This window comes from Euleptes europaea, chromosome 1, assembly GCF_029931775.1.
Source record: "Euleptes europaea isolate rEulEur1 chromosome 1, rEulEur1.hap1, whole genome shotgun sequence".
Classification (NCBI taxonomy): domain Eukaryota; kingdom Metazoa; phylum Chordata; class Lepidosauria; order Squamata; family Sphaerodactylidae; genus Euleptes; species Euleptes europaea.
This window is the reverse complement of record NC_079312.1, coordinates 172,630,172-172,653,909: the sequence shown is the minus strand read 5'-3', so window position 1 is coordinate 172,653,909 and position 23,738 is coordinate 172,630,172. Positions and strand designations below refer to the sequence as shown.

The 23,738-nt window shown below is 47.7% G+C and overlaps 2 protein-coding genes and 1 non-coding gene across 3 annotated transcripts; 2 read left to right on the top strand and 1 right to left on the bottom strand.

Annotated features, from left to right (window-relative positions):
* Positions 1-1,550: 1,550 nt before the first annotated feature.
* On the top strand, positions 1,551-1,619 carry TRNAG-GCC (transfer RNA glycine (anticodon GCC)). The gene has a single exon. It is a non-coding gene; the product is annotated as a tRNA-Gly (tRNA).
* Positions 1,620-4,377: 2,758 nt separating this feature from the next.
* Positions 4,378-11,400, bottom strand: FBXL12 (F-box and leucine rich repeat protein 12). Its single transcript, XM_056849562.1, has 3 exons — positions 11,309-11,400; positions 5,925-5,997; positions 4,378-5,190 (listed from the first exon to the last, which is right to left on the bottom strand). Exons 1-3 carry the CDS (start codon positions 11,398-11,400, stop codon positions 4,378-4,380), a joined length of 978 nt encoding a protein of 325 aa, XP_056705540.1.
* A 3,083-nt stretch (positions 11,401-14,483) lies between these two features.
* Positions 14,484-19,683, top strand: UBL5 (ubiquitin like 5). The gene is made up of 4 exons (XM_056855091.1): positions 14,484-14,587; positions 17,897-17,980; positions 18,654-18,691; positions 19,591-19,683. Exons 1-4 carry the CDS (start codon positions 14,532-14,534, stop codon positions 19,632-19,634), a joined length of 222 nt encoding a protein of 73 aa, XP_056711069.1. The 5' UTR covers positions 14,484-14,531; the 3' UTR covers positions 19,635-19,683.
* The last annotated feature ends 4,055 nt before the right edge of the window (positions 19,684-23,738 follow it).

Below are 23,738 nucleotides of genomic sequence, written 5' to 3'. Positions count from 1 at the left end.
CACCTCCCCTCCCTCCCCTAAAGAGGGGTCCCAAACTTTTTGAGCCTGTGGGCACCTCTGAACTTCTGATGTTGTGCTTCAAACGTTACCCCAGGTAGATCTGATCAAAGATAACACATTGGAGATCAGGAATTACTTTTACACCTTATGCTATTTAATGGTACCAGTTTAACAGTACAAACTGGGATCACGTTTCTCCAGCCGAAACCAAGAGAATCACACTGCAGAAAGAATCACACTGTAGTTCAGCATTGATCAACTTTTATACACTTCTAACAATTGTCTTCAATAAAGATACATTTCTAATTTTCCCATGGTGTCATTCTTGGCTATTGAAATCAACAACTCAGCAACTTTGGCAGCGAGCGATTATCTAATTGCGCATGCGTTAGGTCCTTTTTTTTTTTAATTTTTTATTGTTTTTTTTTCCATAACAACAAAAAAGAAATAATAAAATGAAATAAAAAACAAAAACAAAAAACAAAATACAAAATACATAAAAAAGAAGAAAAAATAATAATAATACATACAATTATAGGGCATAATTACTGGTACATTATTATTCATATAAGTATATATATTACGCCCAAATTCAAACAACCCCCACCACCGTGCCCATCACCCATGAACTTCCGATGGAGTGTCGTGTCATTAGAAAAAATCACTTTATTTTATCTTAATTGAAATCATAATATACTATAATTCGTTAACTATATTTTTAAATTCTGTTTTTGCCAATTTATCCCAATATGCAGCGGCCTTTAACCATGTATTCTTAAATTCGTCCATGTCTTTAGCTTGTAAAGACAATGTAAGCTTGGCCATCCGCATATACATCCATAGTTTTTCTCTCCACTCTTTAATTGAAGGTTTATTTGTTTGCTTCCATTTTTTAGCAATAACAATCCTTGCTGCTGCGAAACTATATTGGCATACGACTGTCAGCTTTATTCAAGTCTTTTTGTGGTATACCCAACAAGCAAAAAGCGGGATCTCTCTTAAGATGCGTTAGGTCCTAACAGAGAGTCCCCTCGCCGGGACCATCGCAGTCCATTTAACTAGATAACAAGCTAAATGCCGGCAGCTGTCACTTGTTGCAGTTAGAGGAATGTGTGCGTGCTTACGCAGACTAAGTGAAAGGAAGATGAAAAAAGAAGGGGGGGCGGTTCTTGACACACGTTTATCTACACGGGTGTCACGTCTAAAAGGAGGATTCCTGCGCCTGTTTATGTACACAGGGGCAGTTTATAGTGCCACAGGTAAAACACCTTTATTGGGAGCACTTCACTGACACAGCATGGTGGGAGCAGCCACAAAACGGCTGCCCAGCTTGCCTTCCGACACACTGTGAAGATCCTTGTGCTGTGGTGGCAGATGCTGCCAAAGCAACGTTTTTAAAAATCTTCCCACCCAACCAAATCTCCAGTAGTCAGTCAGAAGGCCTTGCTGGGAAAAGCCTCACCTGGCCCCACCCACTTTCTAAAAACAGTAGGCGGGCACTAGAAAAGGTGTCGGCGGGTGCCATGGCGTCTAAGGGCACCATGTGAGAAGCTGTGGCTCAGTGGTAGAGCATCTGCTTGCCATGCAGAAGGTCCCAGGTTCAATCCCCGGCATCTCCAGTTAAAGGTACTAGGCAGGTAGGTGATGTGAAAGACCTCTACCTGAGACCCTGGAGAGCGGCTGCCGGTCTGAGTAGACAATACTGACCTTGATGGACCAAGGGTTTGTTTCAGTAGAAGGCCGCTTCATGTGATCATGTTGGCGACCTCAATGTAACGCAATAAGCTTCAGAATTTTTCTTAACTTTTTGATTTTTTTTCTTTATTTCTTTGTTTTTGAAATGTACTGGAAAACTACTTTTTTTTTTTTAAAGGACTGTGTAGAACGTTAGCAGTAGAAAAGAGTAGGAGTCCAGTAGCACCTTAAAGACTACCAAAATTTCTGGCAGGGTGTGAGCTTTGGTGAGCCACAGCTCATTTCTTCAGAACACTGAAAGATAAAATAAAGATGATAGTCAAGAAAGTCTGCAAATACAGAGGTAGTGACCCTGTCTAGACAACGTATCTGGAGTGAGTGAATGTGTGACCATGCTAGGGAAACCTACAGAGATTCATTTAGATATCTGCATGGAATTTTCAAATGCTGCTTGTAGGGCTCTCTTCCCAACACTGGTAATTCTGCTTTTCCGGCACGCACACTCGTGGAAAGAGAAGCACACTGGCATGCAGAAAAGCTCTGTAATTGTTAGTTTCTTTGTTTTGTGATCTATTTAAACCCATAGTTTAATAAATAAGATTGACTGCTGACCCAGCTAGAAACATGGTTATTTGTAGCCATCGAGATCGGGACCCTAAAATGTTATGAGAAAATACCCTCTGACTTTCTGATCTTTTGTCCAAATCTAAAGGACGACCGGTAGTGCCTGAAACAATGATCTAGGAACAGAGTCTCAAGAGAAAGCGAAAACACATTCTTCGGAATCACAGCCATTCTGTTTATTATTATCGAGAAGCTAATCAATGCAAAACGTTAAAAACTTTCCAAGAAAGAATACCGATATCAGCACAAAGAATTAATTACAATGTAAAATTCTGCCTGTGTTAACTGTGAGGTCTGGCTCATCAGGTGGAGAGGGAGGTGTTTAAAAATAGCTCAAAAATAAAGGCTCGGACTTACCGGTAAGCAGAATGTTTCTGTGGGTACAGAAAGATTTTTGTACAAAGAGACTGACTTTCCCCTCGGAGCAGCCCTTTGGAGGGCATTTTGCTGCGAGACTGGGGAGGTGAGGCTACCATACCCTCTTGCCCATGGAGAAACACTCAGCTGGATCCCAGCCAAGATTCTTACCATTCAGGCATTTACCCTTTTAAAAGTGCAATCACTGTTTTATTTAAAAAACCAAACAAAAAACCAAACACACACATTCCCTGAGATTTTCAAAAGATTAGCCCTAGGAGGTGGCTGGCGGCACGGGAACAGGGGTGCTCTGAAAAGAAGGTCTGGGAATTCAGAACAACATCTAGATCGGGGTTTGGAAGAGGCACAGCTAATGCATGTACGTCTGGCTCCTGCCGTACTCTGGTTATTTCAGTCCCTGCCGGCCCTTCACTCATCCCTGCATCGCCATCCCTGAATCGGGACAATTTGGAGGACCAACACTGGTCGTACGGTCCGCGCAGCCATGGTTAAAAGGACCGACCCACAGGAGGGGGGGGGAAAGTGCATTAGGAAGCATTTGCTTTGGTCAAGTTCTCATGGAGGCGGAGAGGTTTGCGTTGGGGCAGTGCCATTTCAAACCGGGAGGGTTCCCAGGATCCGACGCTCCGCCATGGAAAACAATCAAGCGTCTGCATGCAGAAAACCAGCGCACAAAGGAAAAAGCGATCTGAGAACCCATCCTCCTAACATCATAGCGGGGCTTCCTGCCTTTCAGTAGCTCCCGTCGTCAGCTCCGGGGAGGATTCCTGGCCCTGCCACTGAGTGCTGCTTTCTGGGAAGGTTGATACCTTGACCAGAGAGCATCAGGAGGTGGCAACGAAGACCCCCGGGCTGCAGAATCGAGTAGCCGGGCGAGTGCTGAATGGATAGCAAAACCCGGCGTGGAAGTATTTATTTTCCGGGTGCGCTGCCGCATTCTGTCATGGCCTCAAAGGATCTTCCATTTTAAAATATCATTAAAACAGCACAATGGCATCTCCTAGGTTGGTACACTGTAACTACATGCTAGACGCGTTTCGGCCTATTCAGCCTTCCTCAGTGGTCAACTGATTGTTTTACCCACGTAAAACAAACACACCGTTTTACCTAGTTGATAACTGCACACACTTTTTGAACGGGAGACATATACAGCCCAGCAGAACAACTTGTAGACAATCCAACCAGATGTTTTTATAATTGTAAATATACCATACAACCGACATACATGCCTGGTCTGGTCTATAATTGTCTGTATATGTTCTTATATGTGTAAATATGTGTATATGTTTTATGTGGGTATCAATTGATCACTGAGGAAGGCCAAGCAGGCCAAAACGCGCCTGGCATGTGGTTACAGTATACCAACCTAGGATATGCCATTGTGCTGTTCTAATGATATTTTACAATAATTTTTATCCTGACATAGCGCCTTAAATAAACTATACACAGCAGGGACCCAGCACCAGCACACTACGTAACCACCTATCGGCACACTACAGTGCAGCAGCCCTGGTGTCTTTGTTGCCTGATGCTCTCTGGTCAAGGTATCAACCTTCCCCGAAAGCACTTCTCAGCCAGGAAACCTCCCTGGTGCTCAAGATGGGAGCTACTGAAAGGCCAGAACCCCCCTTGCCCCTTCCCCATTTAGACCTCCTCAACAACAGGCAACCTCTCCGTCGGCTAAGCCTCTGCTTTAGCATCGCTGCCGGAGGCGGGGCATGTCACGACACAGTTTGGCAAAGCTGCCCGGATCCGGTGGGCGGTCCGGTCATCGAATCCCGCACTGCTTACGTTGAGGCGCTTTAGTCGAGGCAGTGCCCGGCAAACGGCCATGACGGCCTCTGGGGAGAGTCCGCCGGAGCCTTCGAGCTGGAGGTCTTCTAAGCTCGCCAAGCCGCCGAAGAAAGGGAGGCCCGCGTCCGTCAGAGAAGAGCTGATGCTGAAGTCCAAGTGGCGCAGGCGCTTCATGTGGCGCCCGATGAAACGAGCTGCTGAATCGCTGACGCTGCACTGTCGCAGGGCAAGAGACTCCAGCTCTCCTAGATGCAGCGCCACCACCTGGATCCCCACATCTGTCACCCGGTAGGCCTCCGACAGAATCAGAGTCTTGAGCGTGCCCTGGCGCGCGATATTTGCCAAATGCTGGTTGGAGAAGGCGGGGACGTTCTGGATGATGAGGTGCTGGATCCGGGGGAAGGCCTGGGGGGTCTGGGAGGAGCCGGGCCCCTGGAACCACGCCGAAGGGATCTCACAGCAGCTCAGCTCCAGAGTCTCGAGAGACGGGGGCATGCAGTCGTACGAGAGCGAGCGGAGGTCTGTCTCGGTCAGGTACAGGCGATGGAGGTTGGGGCACTGCTTGCCCAAGGCTTGCATCAGTGCCGGGGTGAACACCTTTTGCTTCCGGACAGAGTGGAGGGAGCCCCGCGCCTTCAGCGTCCGCAGGTTGCCCCGGAGATAGTTCCGCAAGAGGTGCCACAGGACCTTGGAGGACATCTGGATATAAAGGAACAGGAGTTGACAAGTAAAAAGTGCAAATCAAAAGCCACAAGAGCCACAAGGAAAGAAGAAGAGTTGGTTTTTATATGCTGACTTTCTCTACCACATAACACACATGCATGTATTCATTGTAGCCACTTCCCCCTTGGAATCATGGGAATTGTAGTTTAGTGCTATATAGTTATCTAGAAAGTTATATAGAAAGTGTTATATAGAAAATCCTGTCCCATTTACAAATTCCAAGGTTCGTTGTCAGTTAGTGCATATATGTAGAGGAAGAGTTGGTTTGTATACCCCAATTTTCTCTACCTTTAATCCCAAATCAGCTTACAATAGTCTTCCCTTCCCCTCCCCACAACAGACACCCTGTGGGACTGAGAGAGCTCTAAGAGAGCTGCGACTAGCCCAAGGTCACCCAGCTGGCTTCATGTGGAGGAGTGGGGAAACCAACCCGGTTCACCAGATTAGAGTCCGTCGCTCATGTGGAGGAGTGGGGACTCAAACCCAGTACTCCAGATTAGAATCCACCGCTCCTAACCACAACACCACGCCGGCATATTCGCATCTTTGGTTTCCATCATTCCGTACAGGTGGCCAGAAAGCATCACGGCTATCCATCAGATTGCTTTCCACGAGAGTGTCAGATTCGAGGTTAAACACATCCGCTAGCGTTTGTGTACAGATCCGACCTGCAGGAAGGTAGCAGGAAGAGGGAGGGCGGGTATTCTCACCTTGTAAGGCGTCAGGTCTAAGTGCCTCCAAAGCAGCTTGTCTCGCACCAGCCGACGCCAGCGTCTGCAGACCCTGGATAAAAAACGGAATCGGGACAGTTCTTATCAGTGGCTGATGCTCCACTGAGAAAGGGGACCAAAAAGGGGAGGGGGCTGCAGCAGGGAAGATGAATGAAGCTGCGTGGTCATGAAGCTGCAAGGAGAAGACCGGCAGAGAGACAGAAGGTAAAGGTAAAGGTCCCCTGTGCAAGCACCAGGTCATTACTGACCCATGGGGTGACGTCACATCCCAACATTCCCTAGGCAGGCTATGTTTACGGGGTGGTTTGCCATTGCCTTCCCCAGTTGTCTACACTTTACCCCCAGATAGAAGGGGAAGTCGCAAACAGGAATTATTCTGTGGAGCTGAGATCCCATAGAAGAAATAAACTTGGAAAGAAAAGTACGTAGAATCTTTGGTCCCCGACAGCAAGAGTTCAGAAATGGCAGCGGAAGCTTTTCATGGAATGAAAATAAATAACATCCCATTAAGAAGAAGAGTTGGTTCTTATATGCCGACTTTCTCCACCACTTAAGGAAGAATCAAAGCGGCTTACAATCACCTTCCCTTCCCCGCAACAGACATCTTGTGAGGTAGGTGGGGCTGAGAGAGTGTGACTAGCCCAAGATCACCCAGCTGGCTTCACGTGGAGGAGTGGGGAAACCAATATGGTTCACCAGATCAGACTCCATGGCTCTTAACCACTACAACATGATGGCTCCCCTCTGTTAAGCCTCTATTGAAGGGACAGAATATTTTTTTCTGCAGGTAGTTGGAAAATCTATGTGCGGACAACATTAATTTGATCTCCACATTTAGGAGGCTTGACTTTTTAATGCCACACACACAAAAAGAAAAAATATAACCCAGAAGTGAACCCACACACCCAGTTTATTAAACTTGCAGTACAATCCCATGTAGAGTTACTCTTCTGTAACCTCACTGAAATCAGTGGCCTTAGAATGTAATAACTCTATATAGGACAGCCCAGTTAGACAATCTAGTATGTTTTATGTGGGCGTTTTCTATAAATATTATTTAAACTATGTATATGCAAAGATTTAACTCATGTGACTTCCTGAGGTAGTTTAACAGCATTAAAATACAAATTCATTCTAAAGTCCTACTTCTTTGTCTAGTAAAATATATATTTTTAAAAATTCATTGCAAATCCAGTATTAATATTTCTAGAATAGAGTAGGCCAAGACTGAAACCCCTACGCACACAGGGGGTTTACTTCTGAGTAAACGTGCTTCAGATTGGGTCACCAAAGCAAGATTCTAATTCTTCCACATTATCCGCTCCCACAGCAAATATACCACCTGCACACCTAGCGACCACGTGAGAAAGCAACTACAGACCACAGAAATGGGCTCGATGGATGAAATAGAAATGAATGTGGGTTCATAGAATCATAGAGTTGGAAGGGGCCATAGAGGCCATCCTGTCCAACCCCCTGCTCAATGCAGAATCAAGCATCCCCGATAAGGGTTTGTCCAGCCTCTGCTTAAAGACACCCCCCCCCCCCCCCGTGAAGGGGTTGATAGCTGCTTGACAGGAAGAGAGGATCAACAGGAAATAACTTTGAAAGACTGAACAGGACAGCACTGTTAGACTGCATTTCTAAGCAGTTGTCCACACCATATGTCAGCTGTCAGGTGGCGATTTTCACTTATCTGTTAAAACTAGACTTAAAAAACCCCAACAACTTATGGACAGTTGTTTTTAGGATGGTTCTGAGCATAACCACCTATTGGCATTTTACATTTTATAGTTCCACGGTTTATTGATACTTCATGCTGACGTTTCCGTTCTGGGTTTTATGCTTGCAACGGCCATGTGGTCACAACAATAAACCTATCTGTCATATGTTTGTTATTTAAAACATGCACAAGCCACAATTCACTACAGGTGAACGGTGGTTTGGAGCGGTGGACTCTGATCTGGAGAACCGGGTTGGATTCCCCCACTCCTCCACAGGAGCGGCGGAAGGCTCTTCTGGTGAACGGGATTTGTTTCCCCACTCCTACACACGAAGCCAGCTGGGCGACCTTGGCTAGTCACAGCTCTCTCAGCCCCACCTCCGTCACAGGGTGTCTGTTGTGGGGAGGGGAAGGGGAGGTGGTTGTAAGCCGATTTTGATTCTGCCTTAAGTGGCAGAGAAAGTCGGCATATGAAAACCAACTCTTCTTCTTGAAGAGGAGCAAACAGTCTGAGGACCAACAGGTGCAACTTTGGCCCTGGCAAGCCCAAGGCTACCCCTGTTGACCCCTTGCCTGTCAGCAGCAGCCAAACTAAAGAAACATTTATCAATTCCCCAGAAAGGATGCATAAAGTCCCCCCACCCCCAGGGCTAGATTAATTCATGCCATCGTATTCCCTATTACTATGTATGGGTGTGAAAGCTGGACAGTGAAGAAAGCTGATGGGAAGAAAATAGATTCCTTTAAGGTGGTGTTGGAGGAGAGTGTTACGGATTCTGTGGACTGCCAAAAAAAACAAATCAGTGGGTCATAGATCAAATCAAGCCTGAACTGATCCTAGAAGCTAATTCACAGTGGGTAGCCGTGTTAGTCTGTCTGCAGTAGTAGAAAAGGGCAAGAGTCCAGTAGCACCTTAAAGACTAACAAGAATATTTTCTGGCAGGGTATGAGCTTTCATGAGCCACAGCTCACTTCTTCAGATACAGCTAGAATGTGAATCTATCTGTCTTTAAGTAGAGGAGAGTGAATTCAGACAAGCATTGGTATGTAAATGTTAACAGTATGTAAATGTGAATAGCAGGCATGATGGGATTAGGTGTGGTATGCAGAAGAGTCTGTGATGTCCAGGGGAGAGATGGGTGTGGAGAAATCAGCATTGGTAATGAGCCATGAATGCAAGGTCTTTATTCAACCCAGGTAAATGCATTGACTTTAGTTTGAATATCAACTGTAATTCAGCAGCTAAAATGACTAAACTGAGGCTGTCGTACTTTGGTCACATTATGAGAAGACAAGAGTCACTAGAAAAGACAATCATGCTAGGAAAAGTGGAAGGCAGCAGGGAAAGAGGAAGACCCAACAAGAGATGGATGGACTCAATCAAGGAAGCCACAGCCCTCCATTTGCAAGACCTTGAACACACATGAAGCTGCCTTTTACTGGATGAGACCCTTGGTCCATCAAAGTCCGTATTGTCTACTATCTGAGCAGGGCCGTCAAAGACAGGACGTTTTGGAGGACTTTCATTCATAGGGTCGCAGTGAGTCGGAAGCGACGTGACGGCACTGAACACACACACGCAATTTAGTTTTGACAAGAGTCATTACGAGAAGGAAAGAGTCACTGGAAAAGAAAGTCATGCTAGGAAAAGCGGAGGGCAGCAGGAAAAGAGCAAGACCCAACAAGAGATGGATGGACTCAATAAAGGAAGCCACGGCCCTCAATTTGCAAGATCTGAACAAGGCTGTCCAAGTTAGGACATTTTGGAGGACTTTCATTCATAGGGTCGCCATGAGTCGGAAGCGACTTGACGGCACTTAACACACACACAATTTAGTTTTGACAAGAGTCATTATGAGAAGACAAGAGTCACCGGAAAAGACAATCATGCTAGGAAAAGTGGAGGGCAGCAGGAAAAGAGGAAGACCCAACAAGAGATGGATCGACTCTGTAAAGGAAGCCACGGCCCTCAATTTGCAAGACCTTGAACACACATGAAGCTGCCTTTTACTGGATGAGACCCTTGGTCCATCAGAGTCGATATTGTCTACTATCTGAGCAAGGCCGTCAAAGACATGACATTTTGGAGGACTTTCATTCATAGGGTCGCCATGAGTCGGAAGTGACTTGACGGCACTTAACACACACAATTTAGTTTTGACAAGAGTCATTATGAGAAGACAAGAGTCGCTGGAAAAGGCAATCATGCTAGGAAAAGTGGAGGGCAGCAGGGAAAGAGGAAGACCCAACAAGAGATGGATCGACTCTGTAAAGGAAGCCACGGCCCTGAATTTGCAAGACCTTGAACACACATGAAGCTGCCTTTTACTGGATGAGACCCTTGGTCCATCAGAGTCGATATTGTCTACTATCTGAGCAAGGCCGTCAAAGACAGGACATTTTGGAGGACTTTCATTCATAGGGTCGCCATGAGTCGGAAGCGACTTGACGGCACTTAACACACACACAATTTAGTTTTGACAAGAGTCATTATGAGAAGACAAGAGTCACCGGAAAAGACAATCATGCTAGGAAAAGAGGAGGGCAGCAGGGAAAGAGGAAGACCCAACAAGAGATGGACGGACTCAATCAAGGAAGCCACAGCCCTCCATTTGCAAGACCTTGAACACACATGAAGCTGCCTTTTACTGGATGAGACCCTTGGTCCATCAAAGTCCGTATTGTCTACTATCTGAGCAGGGCCGTCAAAGACAGGACGTTTTGGAGGACATTCATTCATAGGGTCGCCGTGAGTCGGAAGCGACGTGACGGCACTGAACACACACACGCAATTTAGTTTTGACAAGAGTCATTACGAGAAGGCAAGAGTCACTGGAAAAGACAGTCATGCTAGGAAAAGCGGAGGGCAGCAGGAAAAGAGCAAGACCCAACAAGAGATGGATGGACTCAATAAAGGAAGCCACGGCCCTCAATTTGCAAGATCTGAACAAGGCTGTCCAAGTTAGGACATTTTGGAGGACTTTCATTCATAGGGTCGCCATGAGTCGGAAGCGACTTGACGGCACTTAACACACACACAATTTAGTTTTGACAAGAGTCATTATGAGAAGACAAGAGTCACCGGAAAAGACAATCATGCTAGGAAAAGTGGAGGGCAGCAGGAAAAGAGGAAGACCCAACAAGAGATGGATCGACTCTGTAAAGGAAGCCACGGCCCTCAATTTGCAAGACCTTGAACACACATGAAGCTGCCTTTTACTGGATGAGACCCTTGGTCCATCAGAGTCGATATTGTCTACTATCTGAGCAAGGCCGTCAAAGACATGACATTTTGGAGGACTTTCATTCATAGGGTCGCCATGAGTCGGAAGTGACTTGACGGCACTTAACACACACAATTTAGTTTTGACAAGAGTCATTATGAGAAGACAAGAGTCGCTGGAAAAGGCAATCATGCTAGGAAAAGTGGAGGGCAGCAGGGAAAGAGGAAGACCCAACAAGAGATGGATTGACTCAATAAAGGAAGCCACAGCCCTCAATTTGCACGATCTGAGCAAGACTGTCAAAGACAGGACATTTTGGAGGACTTTCATTCATAGGGTCGCCATGAGTCGGAAGCGACTTGACGGCACTTAACACACACACACACACGCCTTGGGGGCGGAGCCCGAGCACCCACCTAGCCCCGCCCAGCCGGTCACGTGGCGGCAGCAGCTCCAAAATCTGGAGCAGGAGCGAGTCCGGCAGCGCGGAGAGGGTCTGCGCCGCCATGCCGCCCGCTCGGTCCTCCCTCCCTCTCTCTCTCTCCGCGAAGAGAGCTCGCGGTTGGACTCAAAGACCGACCCAATGGCGCCGGGTTGTTTGTTCCGGCCCCCGGCGCGCTTCCGGCTCCGCTTCCGGTGCGCGTGTCGCGCGTCACTTCCGCTCCTGCGCAGTTTCCCCCCTGCCCTCCCGGCGGCTGACTCCGAGCGGAAGCGCGGGCGCCGAAGGGCTGTCTCCCTCCAGGCGAAGCCCTCGGTCGGGGTAAGGGGGGCGGCGGCCGGTTGGGGGGGGGGTCTCGGTTCCTCGGCGGCCGCCGGGGCGCATGCGCCGACCTCTCGCCCCAGCCGGATTCCCCCGGCGCCCCGTTTGCTGGGACCTCTTCGCGCGGGAGTAGCGGGGGGCGTGGATTGGCTTGCGGCCTTGATGTCCCGCTTTCCCCCCCACTCCTACTGTGGCATAGGGAGGCTTGCGATGCATAACGAGAGGGTGTTGGGTCTTAGGTAGCGAGTTGCATTGCATTTCAGACAGTCAAGGGTTAAATTCATTCATTCATTCATTCATTCACCTTTAATGGCATAGAGCAAGGGTTAAATTATTGTCGAAGGCTTTCACGGTCAGAGTTCATTGGTTCTTGTAGGTGATCCGGGCTGTGTGGCCGTGGTCTTGGTATTTTCTTTCCTGACGTTTCGCCAGCCGCTGTGGCAGGCATCTTCAGAGGAGTAACACCGAAGGACAGTGTCTCTCAGTGTCAAGGGTGTAGGAAGACTAATATATAGTCAGAAGGGGGTTGGGTTTGAGCTGAGTCATTGTCTTGCAAAGTATTAAAGGTAATGTGCAAATCATTGTCCTGTAAGTATCCAGATAATGTGCTAACATACCACACCCTCATTAGCACATTATCTTGATACTTACAGGACAATGATTTGCACTTTACCTTTGATACTTTTTGCAAGACAATGACTCAGCTCAAACCCAACCCCTTTCTGACTATATATTACTCTTCCTACACCCTTGACACTGAGAGACGCTGTCCTTCAGTGTTACTCCTCTGAAGATGCCTGCCACAGCTGCTGGCGAAACGTCAGGAAACAAAATACCAAGATCACGGTCACACAGCCCAGATAACCTACAAGAACCAAGGGTTAAATTGTTTGTAACCAAGCTGACTGGATCAAATGGTGATGTGCCCTACAGTATGTGCCAGCTAGCTATTGGTTAAACAGGACAGTTGTAAAAGTATTTGCATATTGGGGGGCTGCTTCTTTGTTTTAGCAAGAAGAAGCCGCCGCCGTTGTATTTTTAGATCTTACTATGTGAAGATGTGAAGCTGTAGAAACTCCCAGCTATGAATCTGGGAAGTGATAGGAAACTTAGAATGTAGTAAGGGAGGGGATGCAGCTAAAGTCTCAGAAAATGGCTTTGGTCTAATCCCCGCTGTAGAGTTTTGCTTCCTTGCAACTTCCAAGGGTGCTTCGCAATGTGCGAACACGTGAAGCTGCCTTCTATTGAATCAGGCCTTTGGTCCGTCCAAGTCAGTCTTGTCTACTCAGACCGGCAGCGGCTCTCCCGGGTCCTTTCACATCACCTACTTGCCTCATCCCTTTAACTGGAGATGCCGAGGATTGAACCTGGGACCTTCTGCAGGCCAATCAGATGCTGTATTGCTGAGCCACAACCCCTCCCCATGGTTCTCCAGGGTCTCAGGCAGAGGTCTTTAACATCACCTACCTGCCTGGTCCCTTTAACTGGAGATGCTGGGGATTGAACCTGGGACCTTCTGCATACCAAGCAGAGGCTCTACCACTGTGCCACAGCCCCTCTCCAAGGTCTCAGGCAGAGGTCTTACACATCACCTGCTTGTCTCGCTCCCTTTAACTGGAGATGCCGGGGATTGAACCTGGGACCTTCTGCATGTCAAGCAGATGCTCTACCGCTGAGCCATAACCCCTCCCCTGTAGGGTTGCCAGCTTTAATGCCTGGAGTTTTGGGGAGTGGAGCCTGGGAATGGGAGGGTTTGGGGAGGGACCTCAGCAGGGAATAATGCTACAGGGCACTTTCGCACAGCCCAAATAATGCACTTTCAATGCGCTTTGAAGGCGGATTTTACTGCGTGAACTGGCAAAATCCACTTGCAAATGATTTAATATGACATATCTTTTAAATAATATCAATGTACCCGTGGTAACATTGCTGTTATGTTCTTAATGTTTATTGGTGCAATGCCGCAATAAATGTACTACTACTACACTTGCAAACCATCATTAAGGTGCAGTGAAAGCGGATTTTTGGGGCTGTGTGAAAGTGCCCATCCTCCAGTGTGGTGCAGTTGGGAACTCCAATCTGGAGAACCGGGTTCGATTCCCCACTCCTCCACATGAGCGCTGGACTCTAATCTGGAGAACCTAGTTTCATCCCCCACTCTTCCACATGAGCTCCAGATTCCAATCTGAAGAACCGGGCTTGTTTCCCTACTCCTCCACATGAAGCCTGCTGGGTAACCTTGGGCTAGTCGCAGTTCTCTCCGAACTCTCTCAGCCCCACCTACCTCACAAGGTGTCTGTTGTGGGGAGAGGAAGGGAAAGAGATTGTAAGCCAGTTTGATTCTCCTTAAAAGGTAGAGAAAAGCGGCATATAATAACCAACTCTTCTTTTCCAAAGCAGCTATTTTCTTCAGGGAAACTGATCTTGGCCGTCTGGAGATCAGCTGTAATAGCGAGCGATCTCAGGTGCCAACTGGAGGTTGTCAACTCTAGCTTCCTGTCCCCCCTCCCCAGTTCTTAATTGCCCACGGTCACCCAGCTGGCTTCGTGTGTAGGAGTGGGGAAACCAACCTGGTTCACCATATTAGAGTCCACTGCTCATGTGGAGGAGTGGGGAATCGAACCCGGTTTTCCAGATCAGAATCCACCACTCCAAACCGCTGTTCTTAACCACCTCACCCCGCTGGCTCTCTTAAACAGGTAGAATCCCTGCTGGTGCTCCAGAAGCATCAGACGCAAGCCTTCTCATGGCCTGGAGTGACAAAAACATTTCTTTCTTCCTGCTTCTCTTTCCCAACAGCACCTCTAGCGTGGGGGAGGTCGGAGATCGCATTCCTAACAGGCTCTTGTGTCTGAGTCAGTGTCGGACGTTAGATCGGGATGATTGAAGTCGTTTGCAACGATCGGCTGGGCAAGAAAGTACGCGTGAAGTGCAAGTATCCTCCCCTGCTTGAATGCAGCTTCTGTCCTTCTAATAGAGTCTTTGTCCTGCCTGATGGCCAGCAGTTGTGTAAGATCGGTGGGGCCGGTGACACTTGAGAAAGAGGGAGGGCTGTCCAACGGGGACTGTTCACCTGCCTCATAGAATCATAGAGTTGGAAGGGACCACCAGGGTCATCTAGTCCAATCTCCTCCACAATGCAGGAAATTAACAACTACCTCCCCCCACATCCTCAGTGACCCCAACCCTCCCCCCGCCATGCAGGATCCCACAATCAAAGCACTCCCGACAGATGGCCATCTAGCCTCTGCTTAAAGACCACCCTCCGAGGCAGCACATTCCACTGTTGAACAGCCCTCACCGTCAGAAAGTTCTTCCTAATTTTAGGTGGAATCGCTTTTCTATTAGGTTAAATCCATTACTCCGTGTCCTAGTCTCAGAAGCAACAGAGAACAAGCTAGTTCCCTCATCAACATGACATCCCTTCAGATATTTAAACATGGCTATCATGTCTCCCCTCAACCTTCTCCAACCTTCTCTTCTCTGCCTCACGACCCTGGTATTCCTTGGAGTTCTCCCATCCAGATACTCTCCAGGGCCGACCCTGCTTAGCTTCTGAGATGTGACGAGATTGGGCTAGCCTCGGCTATACAGTGAAGGCAGGCAATGAATAAATGAATAGGTTTATTTGTATAACCACAGGCCATTACAAAGTGTCTTGATTGTTATACAGAATTCCGTGAAATCAAAATCAAAAGTTAAATACAAGATAAAATACAACAATTAACAGGATAACCATACAATGCAAATCCATTTAAGCTAAAAATTATCGTCTCTAAAAATTCCTAAGCAGTTATTCTCTGTAAAGCCTCATTGGCTCTTATCTTTCTTGCAGCCAGGGCAAATATTGCAATTCTATAGGACACATATAGGAGAGCCAGCATAGTGTAGTGGTTAAGAGCGGTGGTTTGGAGCAGTGGAGTCTAATCTGGAGAACCGGGTTTGATTCCCCACTCCTCCACATGAACGGCGGAGGCTAATTGGTGAACCGGATTTCTTTCCCCACTCCTGCAATCGAAGCCAGGTGGGTGACCTTGGCTAGTCACAACTCCGATAGAACTCTCTGAGCCCCACCTACCTCACAGGGTGTCTGTTGTGGGGAAGGGAAGGGGACTGTAAGCTGGTTTGATTCTGCCTTAAATGGTAGAGAAAGTTGGCATATAAAAACCAACTTTTCTTCTTCTTCCCATGTAAGTCAGTGTCTGTAGGCAGGCAATGGCAAACCGTCTCTGAATGTCTCTTGCCTTGAAAACCCTACTGGGTCGCCATAAGTCAACTGTGACTTGACGGTAAACCCCCCCCCCCCAAAAAAAATGTTCATCTGGGATGAGAGCAGAGCCAGAAGGGAGTCTCCCTCATTATCAACATGGTGTTTATGGCTTTTCCTGGTTCCGTCTTTCTGCTATCTGAGGAATACATCCTCTGAGGGGGCAGGATGTAACATTCCCCATCTATTCACAATTTTTCCCCGTTGAGCATCCTAGGTGTTATCTCTTAATGAACTGCCATCTTAGAGATGACTGGTACAGGAGAAATCACCATGCAACGCTGGAGCTCTTCTTTTAATCAGTTGCGGATACTTCATAGAGTTGATGCATCCATCTTATTGTTCTGTGTGTATGTGGGGAAGTATCCTGTGATCCTGTGGGGAGGGGCTGTGGCTCAGTGGCAGAGCATCTGTTTGACATGCAGAAGGTCCCCGGTTCAATCCCCGGCATCTCCGGTTAGAGGAACTAGACAAGAAAGTGATGTGAAAGACCTCTGCCTGAGACCCTGGAGAGCCACTGTCAGTCTGAGTAGACAATATTGACTTTGATGGACCAAGGGTCTGATTCAGTATAAGGCAGCTTCATGTGACTCTCTGGTAGGATTGCAAGGATGACATGATATATCGTGGGAAGTGCAAGTGCTCTTAAATAAGAACAGGCTATCATCTGTCCTCGACTGGTAATGCCTTTTCTTAAGCATTTGTGGGAGCAAAGAACCACCTATGGTTGGCTTTTTTTTTTTTTAATTGGGAAAACAGGTACAGCTTTGCAGTGGTTCCCATCACCTCTGAGGTGGGGAGAAGGTTGGATAATACCTGGAGATTTTGAGGGTGGAGCTTGAGGAGGGCGGGGTTTGGGGAGAGGAAGGACTTCAGTGGGGTATAATGCCCTAGTGCAGTGGTCGGCAAAACGCGGCTCCCGAGCCGCATGCGGCTCTTTGGCTAGTTGAGTATGGCTCTCGTGGAGGAGGAGGAGGCGGCGCGCTGTGGCTCCTCCCTGAAGGTGGAGGCGGCGAGCAGGTGGGCGGCTGTCGCCTCGCCTCTGCTCCCCCCTGGCCGGAGGAAGGGCTGGGGAAGCACGCCCCCCGGAGGGCAAGGGGCCGCGGGGAGTCGAACGCGGGGAAGAGCAGGCCGGGGGCGCTGCCTTCTGCCCTGCCCTCCGCTTTGGAGTCTCCCTCGCCACGGCCCGGCTGGCACTTAACACGCACGCGCGCACACACACACAGATGCACATTTCCCCCCAACCAAAATCTCAAAACTCTGCAGGGGGGCTTAATTTTGAGGACGCGCATGGGGGAAGATGTGCATCTACAGAGCGGCAAAGCCAAGGCAAAACCTCCCGTGCACTTGGTGAATAACTTGTCAAAGTGTCGCTGGGTGTGACAACGGAAACGATCCGTGAACACATAAAGGTGCCTTCTACTGAATTGGAAGTCAGTATTGTCTACTCAGACTGGCAGGATCTCAGGCTGAGGTCTTTCGCATCACCTACTTGCCTAATCCCTTTAACTGGGAATGCCTGGGATTGAACCTGGGACCTTCTGCATGCCAAGCAGATGCTCTACTGTTGAGCCACGGCCCCTCCCCTAAGAGGTCAGTGTTCTATGTTGAACATATAAACAGTGTACCTACCTATGTAGTTTAAGTTTAAGAAATTTGGCTCTCAAAAGAAATCTCAATCATTGTACTATTGATATTTGGCTCTGTTGACTAATGAGTTTGCCGACCACTGCCCTAGTGTCCACCTTCCCAAGCTGCCATTTTCTCCAAGTGAACTGATCCCTATCGCCTGGAGATCAGTTGTAATAGCGGGAGATCTCCAGCCACCTCCTGGAGGTTGGCAACTTAAATCACCACCCACAATTTGAGAATGGCGGTGTGAAGCAAGAGACTTTGCTGGGAAGGCAGGTGTTCAGCTGGGGAGCAGCGGGAGGGGGAGAAAGTCAGAGCTTTTCCTTAACCGGTATTACTGTTCAGCCCTGATGACACCATTCGGGACCTGAAAAAACTCATCGCCGCCCAGACTGGCACTCGGTGGGACAAGATCGTGTTAAAGAAATGGTGAGTAGAGGGGAGAGAAGGACTGGCCTGAAACATGGCTCAAGAAGAGCCAGCGTGGTGTAGTGGTTAAGAGCGGTGGTTTGGCACGGTGGACTCTGATCTGGAGAACCGGGTTAGATTCCCCACTCCTCCACGTGAGTGGCAGAGGCTAATCTGGTGAATTGGGTTGGTTTCCCCACTCCTACACACGAAGCCAGCTGGGTGACCTTGGGTTAGTCACAGCTCTGATAGAGCTCTCTCAGCCTCACCTACCTCCCAGGGTGTCTGTTGTGGGGAGGGGGAGGGAAGGTGATTGTAAGCCAGTCTGATTCTTCCTTAAGTGGTAGGGAAAGTTGTCATATAAAAACCAACTCTTCTTCTTCTTTATATGGCAAGGGGAACCCAAAGGCAGTTCCATACATTCTCATAGTTTTATGGTGTGGTAATACTTTGACTGTCACAGGATCCTGCTGCCTCCATGTTGTGGGCATTCGTTGGGTGGCCATGCATGATTATAAACCATGGCACAAGCTCCATTGCTGGTTTCCGATATTCCTAAGTATCCATCTTCCCTTCCTTTTCTGCGACCACCAAGATAGTTCAAAGTGCTTTTAACACAGTTGTCATTGTGTTACCTTTTTACTGAATTGTATACCAAGTCATGGTTGACTAACGTGCTTTTACGATGTTGTAGGTACACAATTTTCAAGGACCATGTGTCGCTGGCGGACTGTATCCTTAAATACGCCTGAGGGTTGGCAGTAAATGGGGAGGTCTTGGGGAAGAGGAAAGGGACGGTCATTTGAAATGGGGCTGTAGAAGAAGAGAAGGGAGGAGGAAATGTGGCAGCTCTGCCCAAGGTTAGGAAAGACTTTTCTCTGCCTGAGGTCTTAGAAAACTGCTGCCGGCATATGTTGACTGCAGCTAGAATGGTCTTTGCTAGGCAGTGGAACCAGAAAACCTCCCCTAAGATACACGATTGGGTGTCAAAAATAAAAGAGGTGTATATTTTAGTGAAGCTAACTGCTTACCAAAAAAAAAATGATAGTATTAGTGTCGACCTGTTACGGACAGGAACCATACAAAGAATGGAAATGTCCATTTTATAATAAGATACCGTTTCGGTTAAACGAGAAGGGGCTATGGAAGCAGGGTTGTAAAGTATTTTATGTGGCTTTATGTGATTATGTGACTATTTGTTTTTAGCTTATGTATATGTTTACTGTTGACTGTCCATTTTTATTAATAAAATTAAAGAAAAAAAACTGCTGCCGGAATGGACAGTAATGATCTAGAGCAGGGGTGTTGAACCCATTCGTCACGAGGGCTGGATGTGACATAAATGTCACTTGGTCGGGCCGTGTGTATCATAAAATTTAATGCCAGGTACCAGAGATGCAAATTTTATAGAAGACACAGGCAAAGGCAATTCATGATATGATTTTTTTACTTTCTTTTTTACTGAAAATACAAACATGGTTAAAACAATAACTAATCATCAGGTTTGCAAATATTAAATTGGATGCCCAAAGGATTATCATTCTGCCATTGCTGTAAGACCCAAACACATACACATAGCGACAACACTTGAATGTTTCCAGTGGGCATTCTCCTTAACATCTTCCTTTCAGATGAAATTCATGACGGCATGAACCTGGAGTTATATTATCAGTAGCATGCAATGAAGCTTTTGTAATAGAGATGCTACCTTTTCTATGCCTTTTTTTTGGTTTTTAATTTATCTTCATCATCATTGATGCTTAGTGACCCGAGGTTTGGTTAGCGGTATTTTAGCTCTGATGACAACAAACCAGAAAATTGTTTTTTCTGTGTGGTTTTTTCAGTATATACAGATGTTTATAATAAATGTGACCTGACAACTTGTGTCCAGCTTGTTTTTCCAGGCAACAGTTGTTACACATGTTAAAGAGGCTGCAACTCAGTGGTTGAGCATTTGCTTTGCATTCAGAAGATCCCAGGGTCAGTCCCTGGCATTTCCTGGACCGGATAATAGATGACATAAGGATCTCTTCCTGAGACCTTGTCATGATGCATACCTGAGACCTAGTCATGATGCATACCTATTCTGTCCAGGATCAGAGGAGCATGCCTATTATCTTAGGTGCTGTGGAACACAGGCAGGATGGTGCTGCTGCAGTCGTCTTGTTTGGGGGCTTCCTGGAGGCAGCTGGTTGGCCACTGTGTGAATAGACTGCTGGACTTGATGGGCCTTGGTCTGACCCAGCAGGGCTTTTCTTATGTTCTTATGAGCCAGTCAGAATAGACAGTACTAACCTTGGTAGACTAGTGATCTGACCTGATATAAGGCAGTGCCTTATGTTCAAGTGCACGAACTAGAGTGCTATTATTTTCAGCCTTGCATCTACACCCACAAAACATGAATCCACAGAATAATTGATTAGCCTGCCTAACCAGCATGGTGTAATGGTTAAGAGCGGTGGTTTGGAGCGGTGGACTCTAATCTGGAGAACCGGGTTCGATTCCCCGCTTTTCCACATGAGCTGCCGACTCTAATCTGGTGAACTGGGTGGGTTTCCCCAGTCTTACACGTGAAGCCAGCTGGGTGACCTTGGGCTAGTCACAACTCTTTAGAGCTCTCTCAGCCCCACCTATCTCACAGGGTGTCTGTGGTGGGGAGGAGAAAGGAAGGTGATTGTAAGCCGGTTTGATTCTTACTTAAGTGGTAGAAAAAGTCAGCATATAAAAACCAACTCTTCTTTTAAACAAGGCTACTCAAAATCCTACTAAAGTCCATTCAATGGGATTTAATCTCAAGAAAGTGTTTTTGAGGATTAGACTGTTACAGAGTAGTCCTGTCCACTGTAAGTCTGTTGATTTCAGTGTCTTTAGACTGGAGTATCTCCAGGCAGAACTGCACTGTTAATTGTTCAATCGAAAGTCTATGAGAACCCACACAACCCTTCGAGATTCATGATCACTTGCAGAAGATTCTTAGCTCCAGGCAGCAGGTGAATGACATCTGCAACCCTGCTGTAGTCCATTAGATGGGTTGTAAACCTAGAAAGCATACCTGAAGCTATGGTTACAGGCCAGATTGACACGTGTGCTGTTGCAACTTCCCATTGTATATGTCAAGGGGGTGAGGGGGGATGCTTGCTCAATTCTTCCCTTGCTGCTTGGGGGCAGCCTGGGAGAAATTCAGAGTTGGGAATTTGCACTTACAGGAGTTGTGGTTGATTACATGCAGGTGATGGCTTTTGGGTCCTGACCTGGATGGCCCATGCTAGTTTGATCTTGTCAGATATCGGAAGCTAAGCAGGGTCAGCCCTGGTGAATATTTGGATGGGAGACCGCCAAGGAATGCCAGGGTTGCTATACAGAGGAAGGCTAATGCAAACCACCTGTTAGTCTCTTGCCTTGAAAACCCCATAAGGCGTCTCCCCAAGTCGGCTGCGGCTTGACGGCACTTTATGCACACACAATGGGTTTTGGATCCCACTGCGAAATGTCCGATCCTGTCAGTTGTACTGACTCACGCTGCAATCCACTTCGAGTCCAAGTGAGAAAGGTGGACGATGAGTGACATAAATAAATCACAGACCCTAGGCCTAACTTGAAAGTGGACTTCAGTATGAAAAGGGGGGTCCCTAGGGGCTGCGTGCGTGGTTTCCTGGAAAACCTGGGGCTGGAGAAGTAATGTGATCAGCATGTGTGTATGCATATACTTTAGAGGCAGTGTGGTGTAGGGGTTAAGGTGTCAGACTAGGATCTGGGAAACCCACCACTCGTGCCATGGAAGCTTTCTGGGTGACCTTGGGCCAATCACACACTCTCAACCTTGACCCTGGCTAGTATTTGGATGGGAGTCCTCCAAGGAATACCAGGGGCGTGATGCGTAAGAAGACAATGGCAAACCACCTCCAAAAGTCTCCTGCCTTGAAAACCCCAAGATGTGACTTGGCAGCAAAACAAGGAAAAAACAAAGCATGTGCCTTGAGGCCGTCACTTCGGTCCCCAACACCTTCAGTCAGGGTTCTCCTCCAGACCATTTGAGGATCTCCCAGTCAGTACAAGCAATGCAGGTTTTCCAAGAGCAGAGATTGATTCGCTATATATCAACCCTTCCATTTTACTAGGGGTTCCCAGCTCTGAGTTGGCAAATACCTGGAGATTTTGGGGATGGATCTTGGTAGGGTTGCCAGCTCTAGGTTGGGAAATACCTGGAGATTTTGGGGGTGGATCCTGGTAGGGTTGCCAGCTCTGGGTTGGGAAATACCTGGAGACTTTGTGGTGGAGCTTGAGAAGGGCTGGGTGGGTAGGGACTTCATTGGGGTCTAATGCCATAGAGTCCTGCTTCCAAAGCAACCATTTTCTCCAGGTGAACTCCTAGAGATCAGTTGTCATAGTGGGAGAACTCCAGCCACCACCTGGAGATTGGCAACCATAAGTAGGTTGCCAGGTCCATCTTTGCAAAGTGTGGGAGATTTTGGGGGTGGAACCTGGGGAGGGCGGGGCTTGGAGAGGCGGGACTTCAACACCATAGAGTCCAATTGCCAAAGCGGTCATTTACTGTAGGGGAACTGATCTCTGTTGTCAGGAGATCAGTTGTAATAGCAGGCGATCTCCGGCTAGTACCTGTAGGTTGGCAACCCTAACCATATGTTACATGTAGTAGTAGAAAAGAGCAAGGGTCCAGTAGCACCTTAAAGACTAACAAAAATATTTTCTGGCAGGGTATGAGCTTTCGTGAGCCACAGCTCACTTCTTCAGATACAGCTAGAATGTGAATCCATCTGTCTTTAAGTAGAGGAGAGTGAATTCAGACAAGCATTAGTATGTAAATATTAACAGTATGAAAATGTGAATAGCAGGCTTGATGGGATTAGGTGTGGTATGCAGAAGAATCTGTGATGTCCAGGGGAGAGATGGGTGTGGAGAAATCAGCATTGGTAATGAGCCATGAATGCAAGGCCTTTATCCAGCCCAGGTAAATGGATTGCCTTTAGTTTGAATATCAACTGTAATTCAGCTGTTTCTCTTTCCAATCTCCCTTTGAAATTCCTTTGTAAGAGAACTGCTACTCTTAAATCTGCAACAGAATGTCCTGGAAGGTTGAAATGTTCTCCCACTGGTTTTTGAATAGTGTGGTTTCTGCTGTCAGACTTATGTCCATTTAATCTTTGTCTAAGAGACCGACCTGTTTGTCCAATGTAGATTGTGGAAGGGCATTGCTGGCATGTGATGGCATAAATCACATTAGAAGATGAATAGGAGTATGAACCTGAGATAGCATGGCTGACATTGGTGGGTCCAGAGATGATGTTCCTAGAATCTATATATGAATCTATATACGTTCCTAGAATCATATGTTACATGAATCTATAAATGTTCCTAGAATCATATGTTACATGATTGAGAAACAACCCCCTAAGAATGGATGTGCGGGAGTGAGGCTGGTACGTTGCCATTGCTCTGCGAGCCCCACGCCTCTGCCCAGTCCTGCAATTGCGGCGCATCCTACATCCTCTTTGATCTCCGCCTCTGCGCCTTTCTCATCAATGGGCTCCAGCCCCGCCCCTTTCCCTCGCCGCCGACGCTCGGCCCGCGAAGCGGATTGGCCGCCGCTCCCTCGAGGGCGCGCCGCTCCACCCCTTTCGTCAAAGCCACCCAATCGCGGCGCCCGTCCCTGCGGCCCGGGCGGCCAATAGGGAGCGAGAGGGGCGCCGGAAGCGCGGCGCGCGCGCGCGCGGGAGGGGCGGCGTTGCCAGGAGAAGTGGGCGTGGCGCACTGGCGCGCT

Bases quoted from the DNA above. Each gene is read 5' to 3' on its own strand.
- FBXL12 (XM_056849562.1), bottom strand. From the start codon at position 11,400: ATGGCGGCGCAGACCCTCTCCGCGCTGCCGGACTCGCTCCTGCTCCAG. The intron at 5,998-11,308 runs GTGGGTGCTCGG...TTTTTTATCCAG, and splicing joins GACCGGCTGGGCGGGGCTAG to GGTCTGCAGACGCTGGCGTC. The intron at 5,191-5,924 runs GTGAGAATACCC...CTTTATATCCAG, and splicing joins TAGACCTGACGCCTTACAAG to ATGTCCTCCAAGGTCCTGTG.
- UBL5 (XM_056855091.1), top strand. From the start codon at position 14,532: ATGATTGAAGTCGTTTGCAACGATCGGCTGGGCAAGAAAGTACGCGTG. The intron at 14,588-17,896 runs GTATCCTCCCCT...ATTACTGTTCAG, and splicing joins AAAGTACGCGTGAAGTGCAA to CCCTGATGACACCATTCGGG. The intron at 17,981-18,653 runs GTGAGTAGAGGG...ACGATGTTGTAG, and splicing joins AAGATCGTGTTAAAGAAATG to GTACACAATTTTCAAGGACC.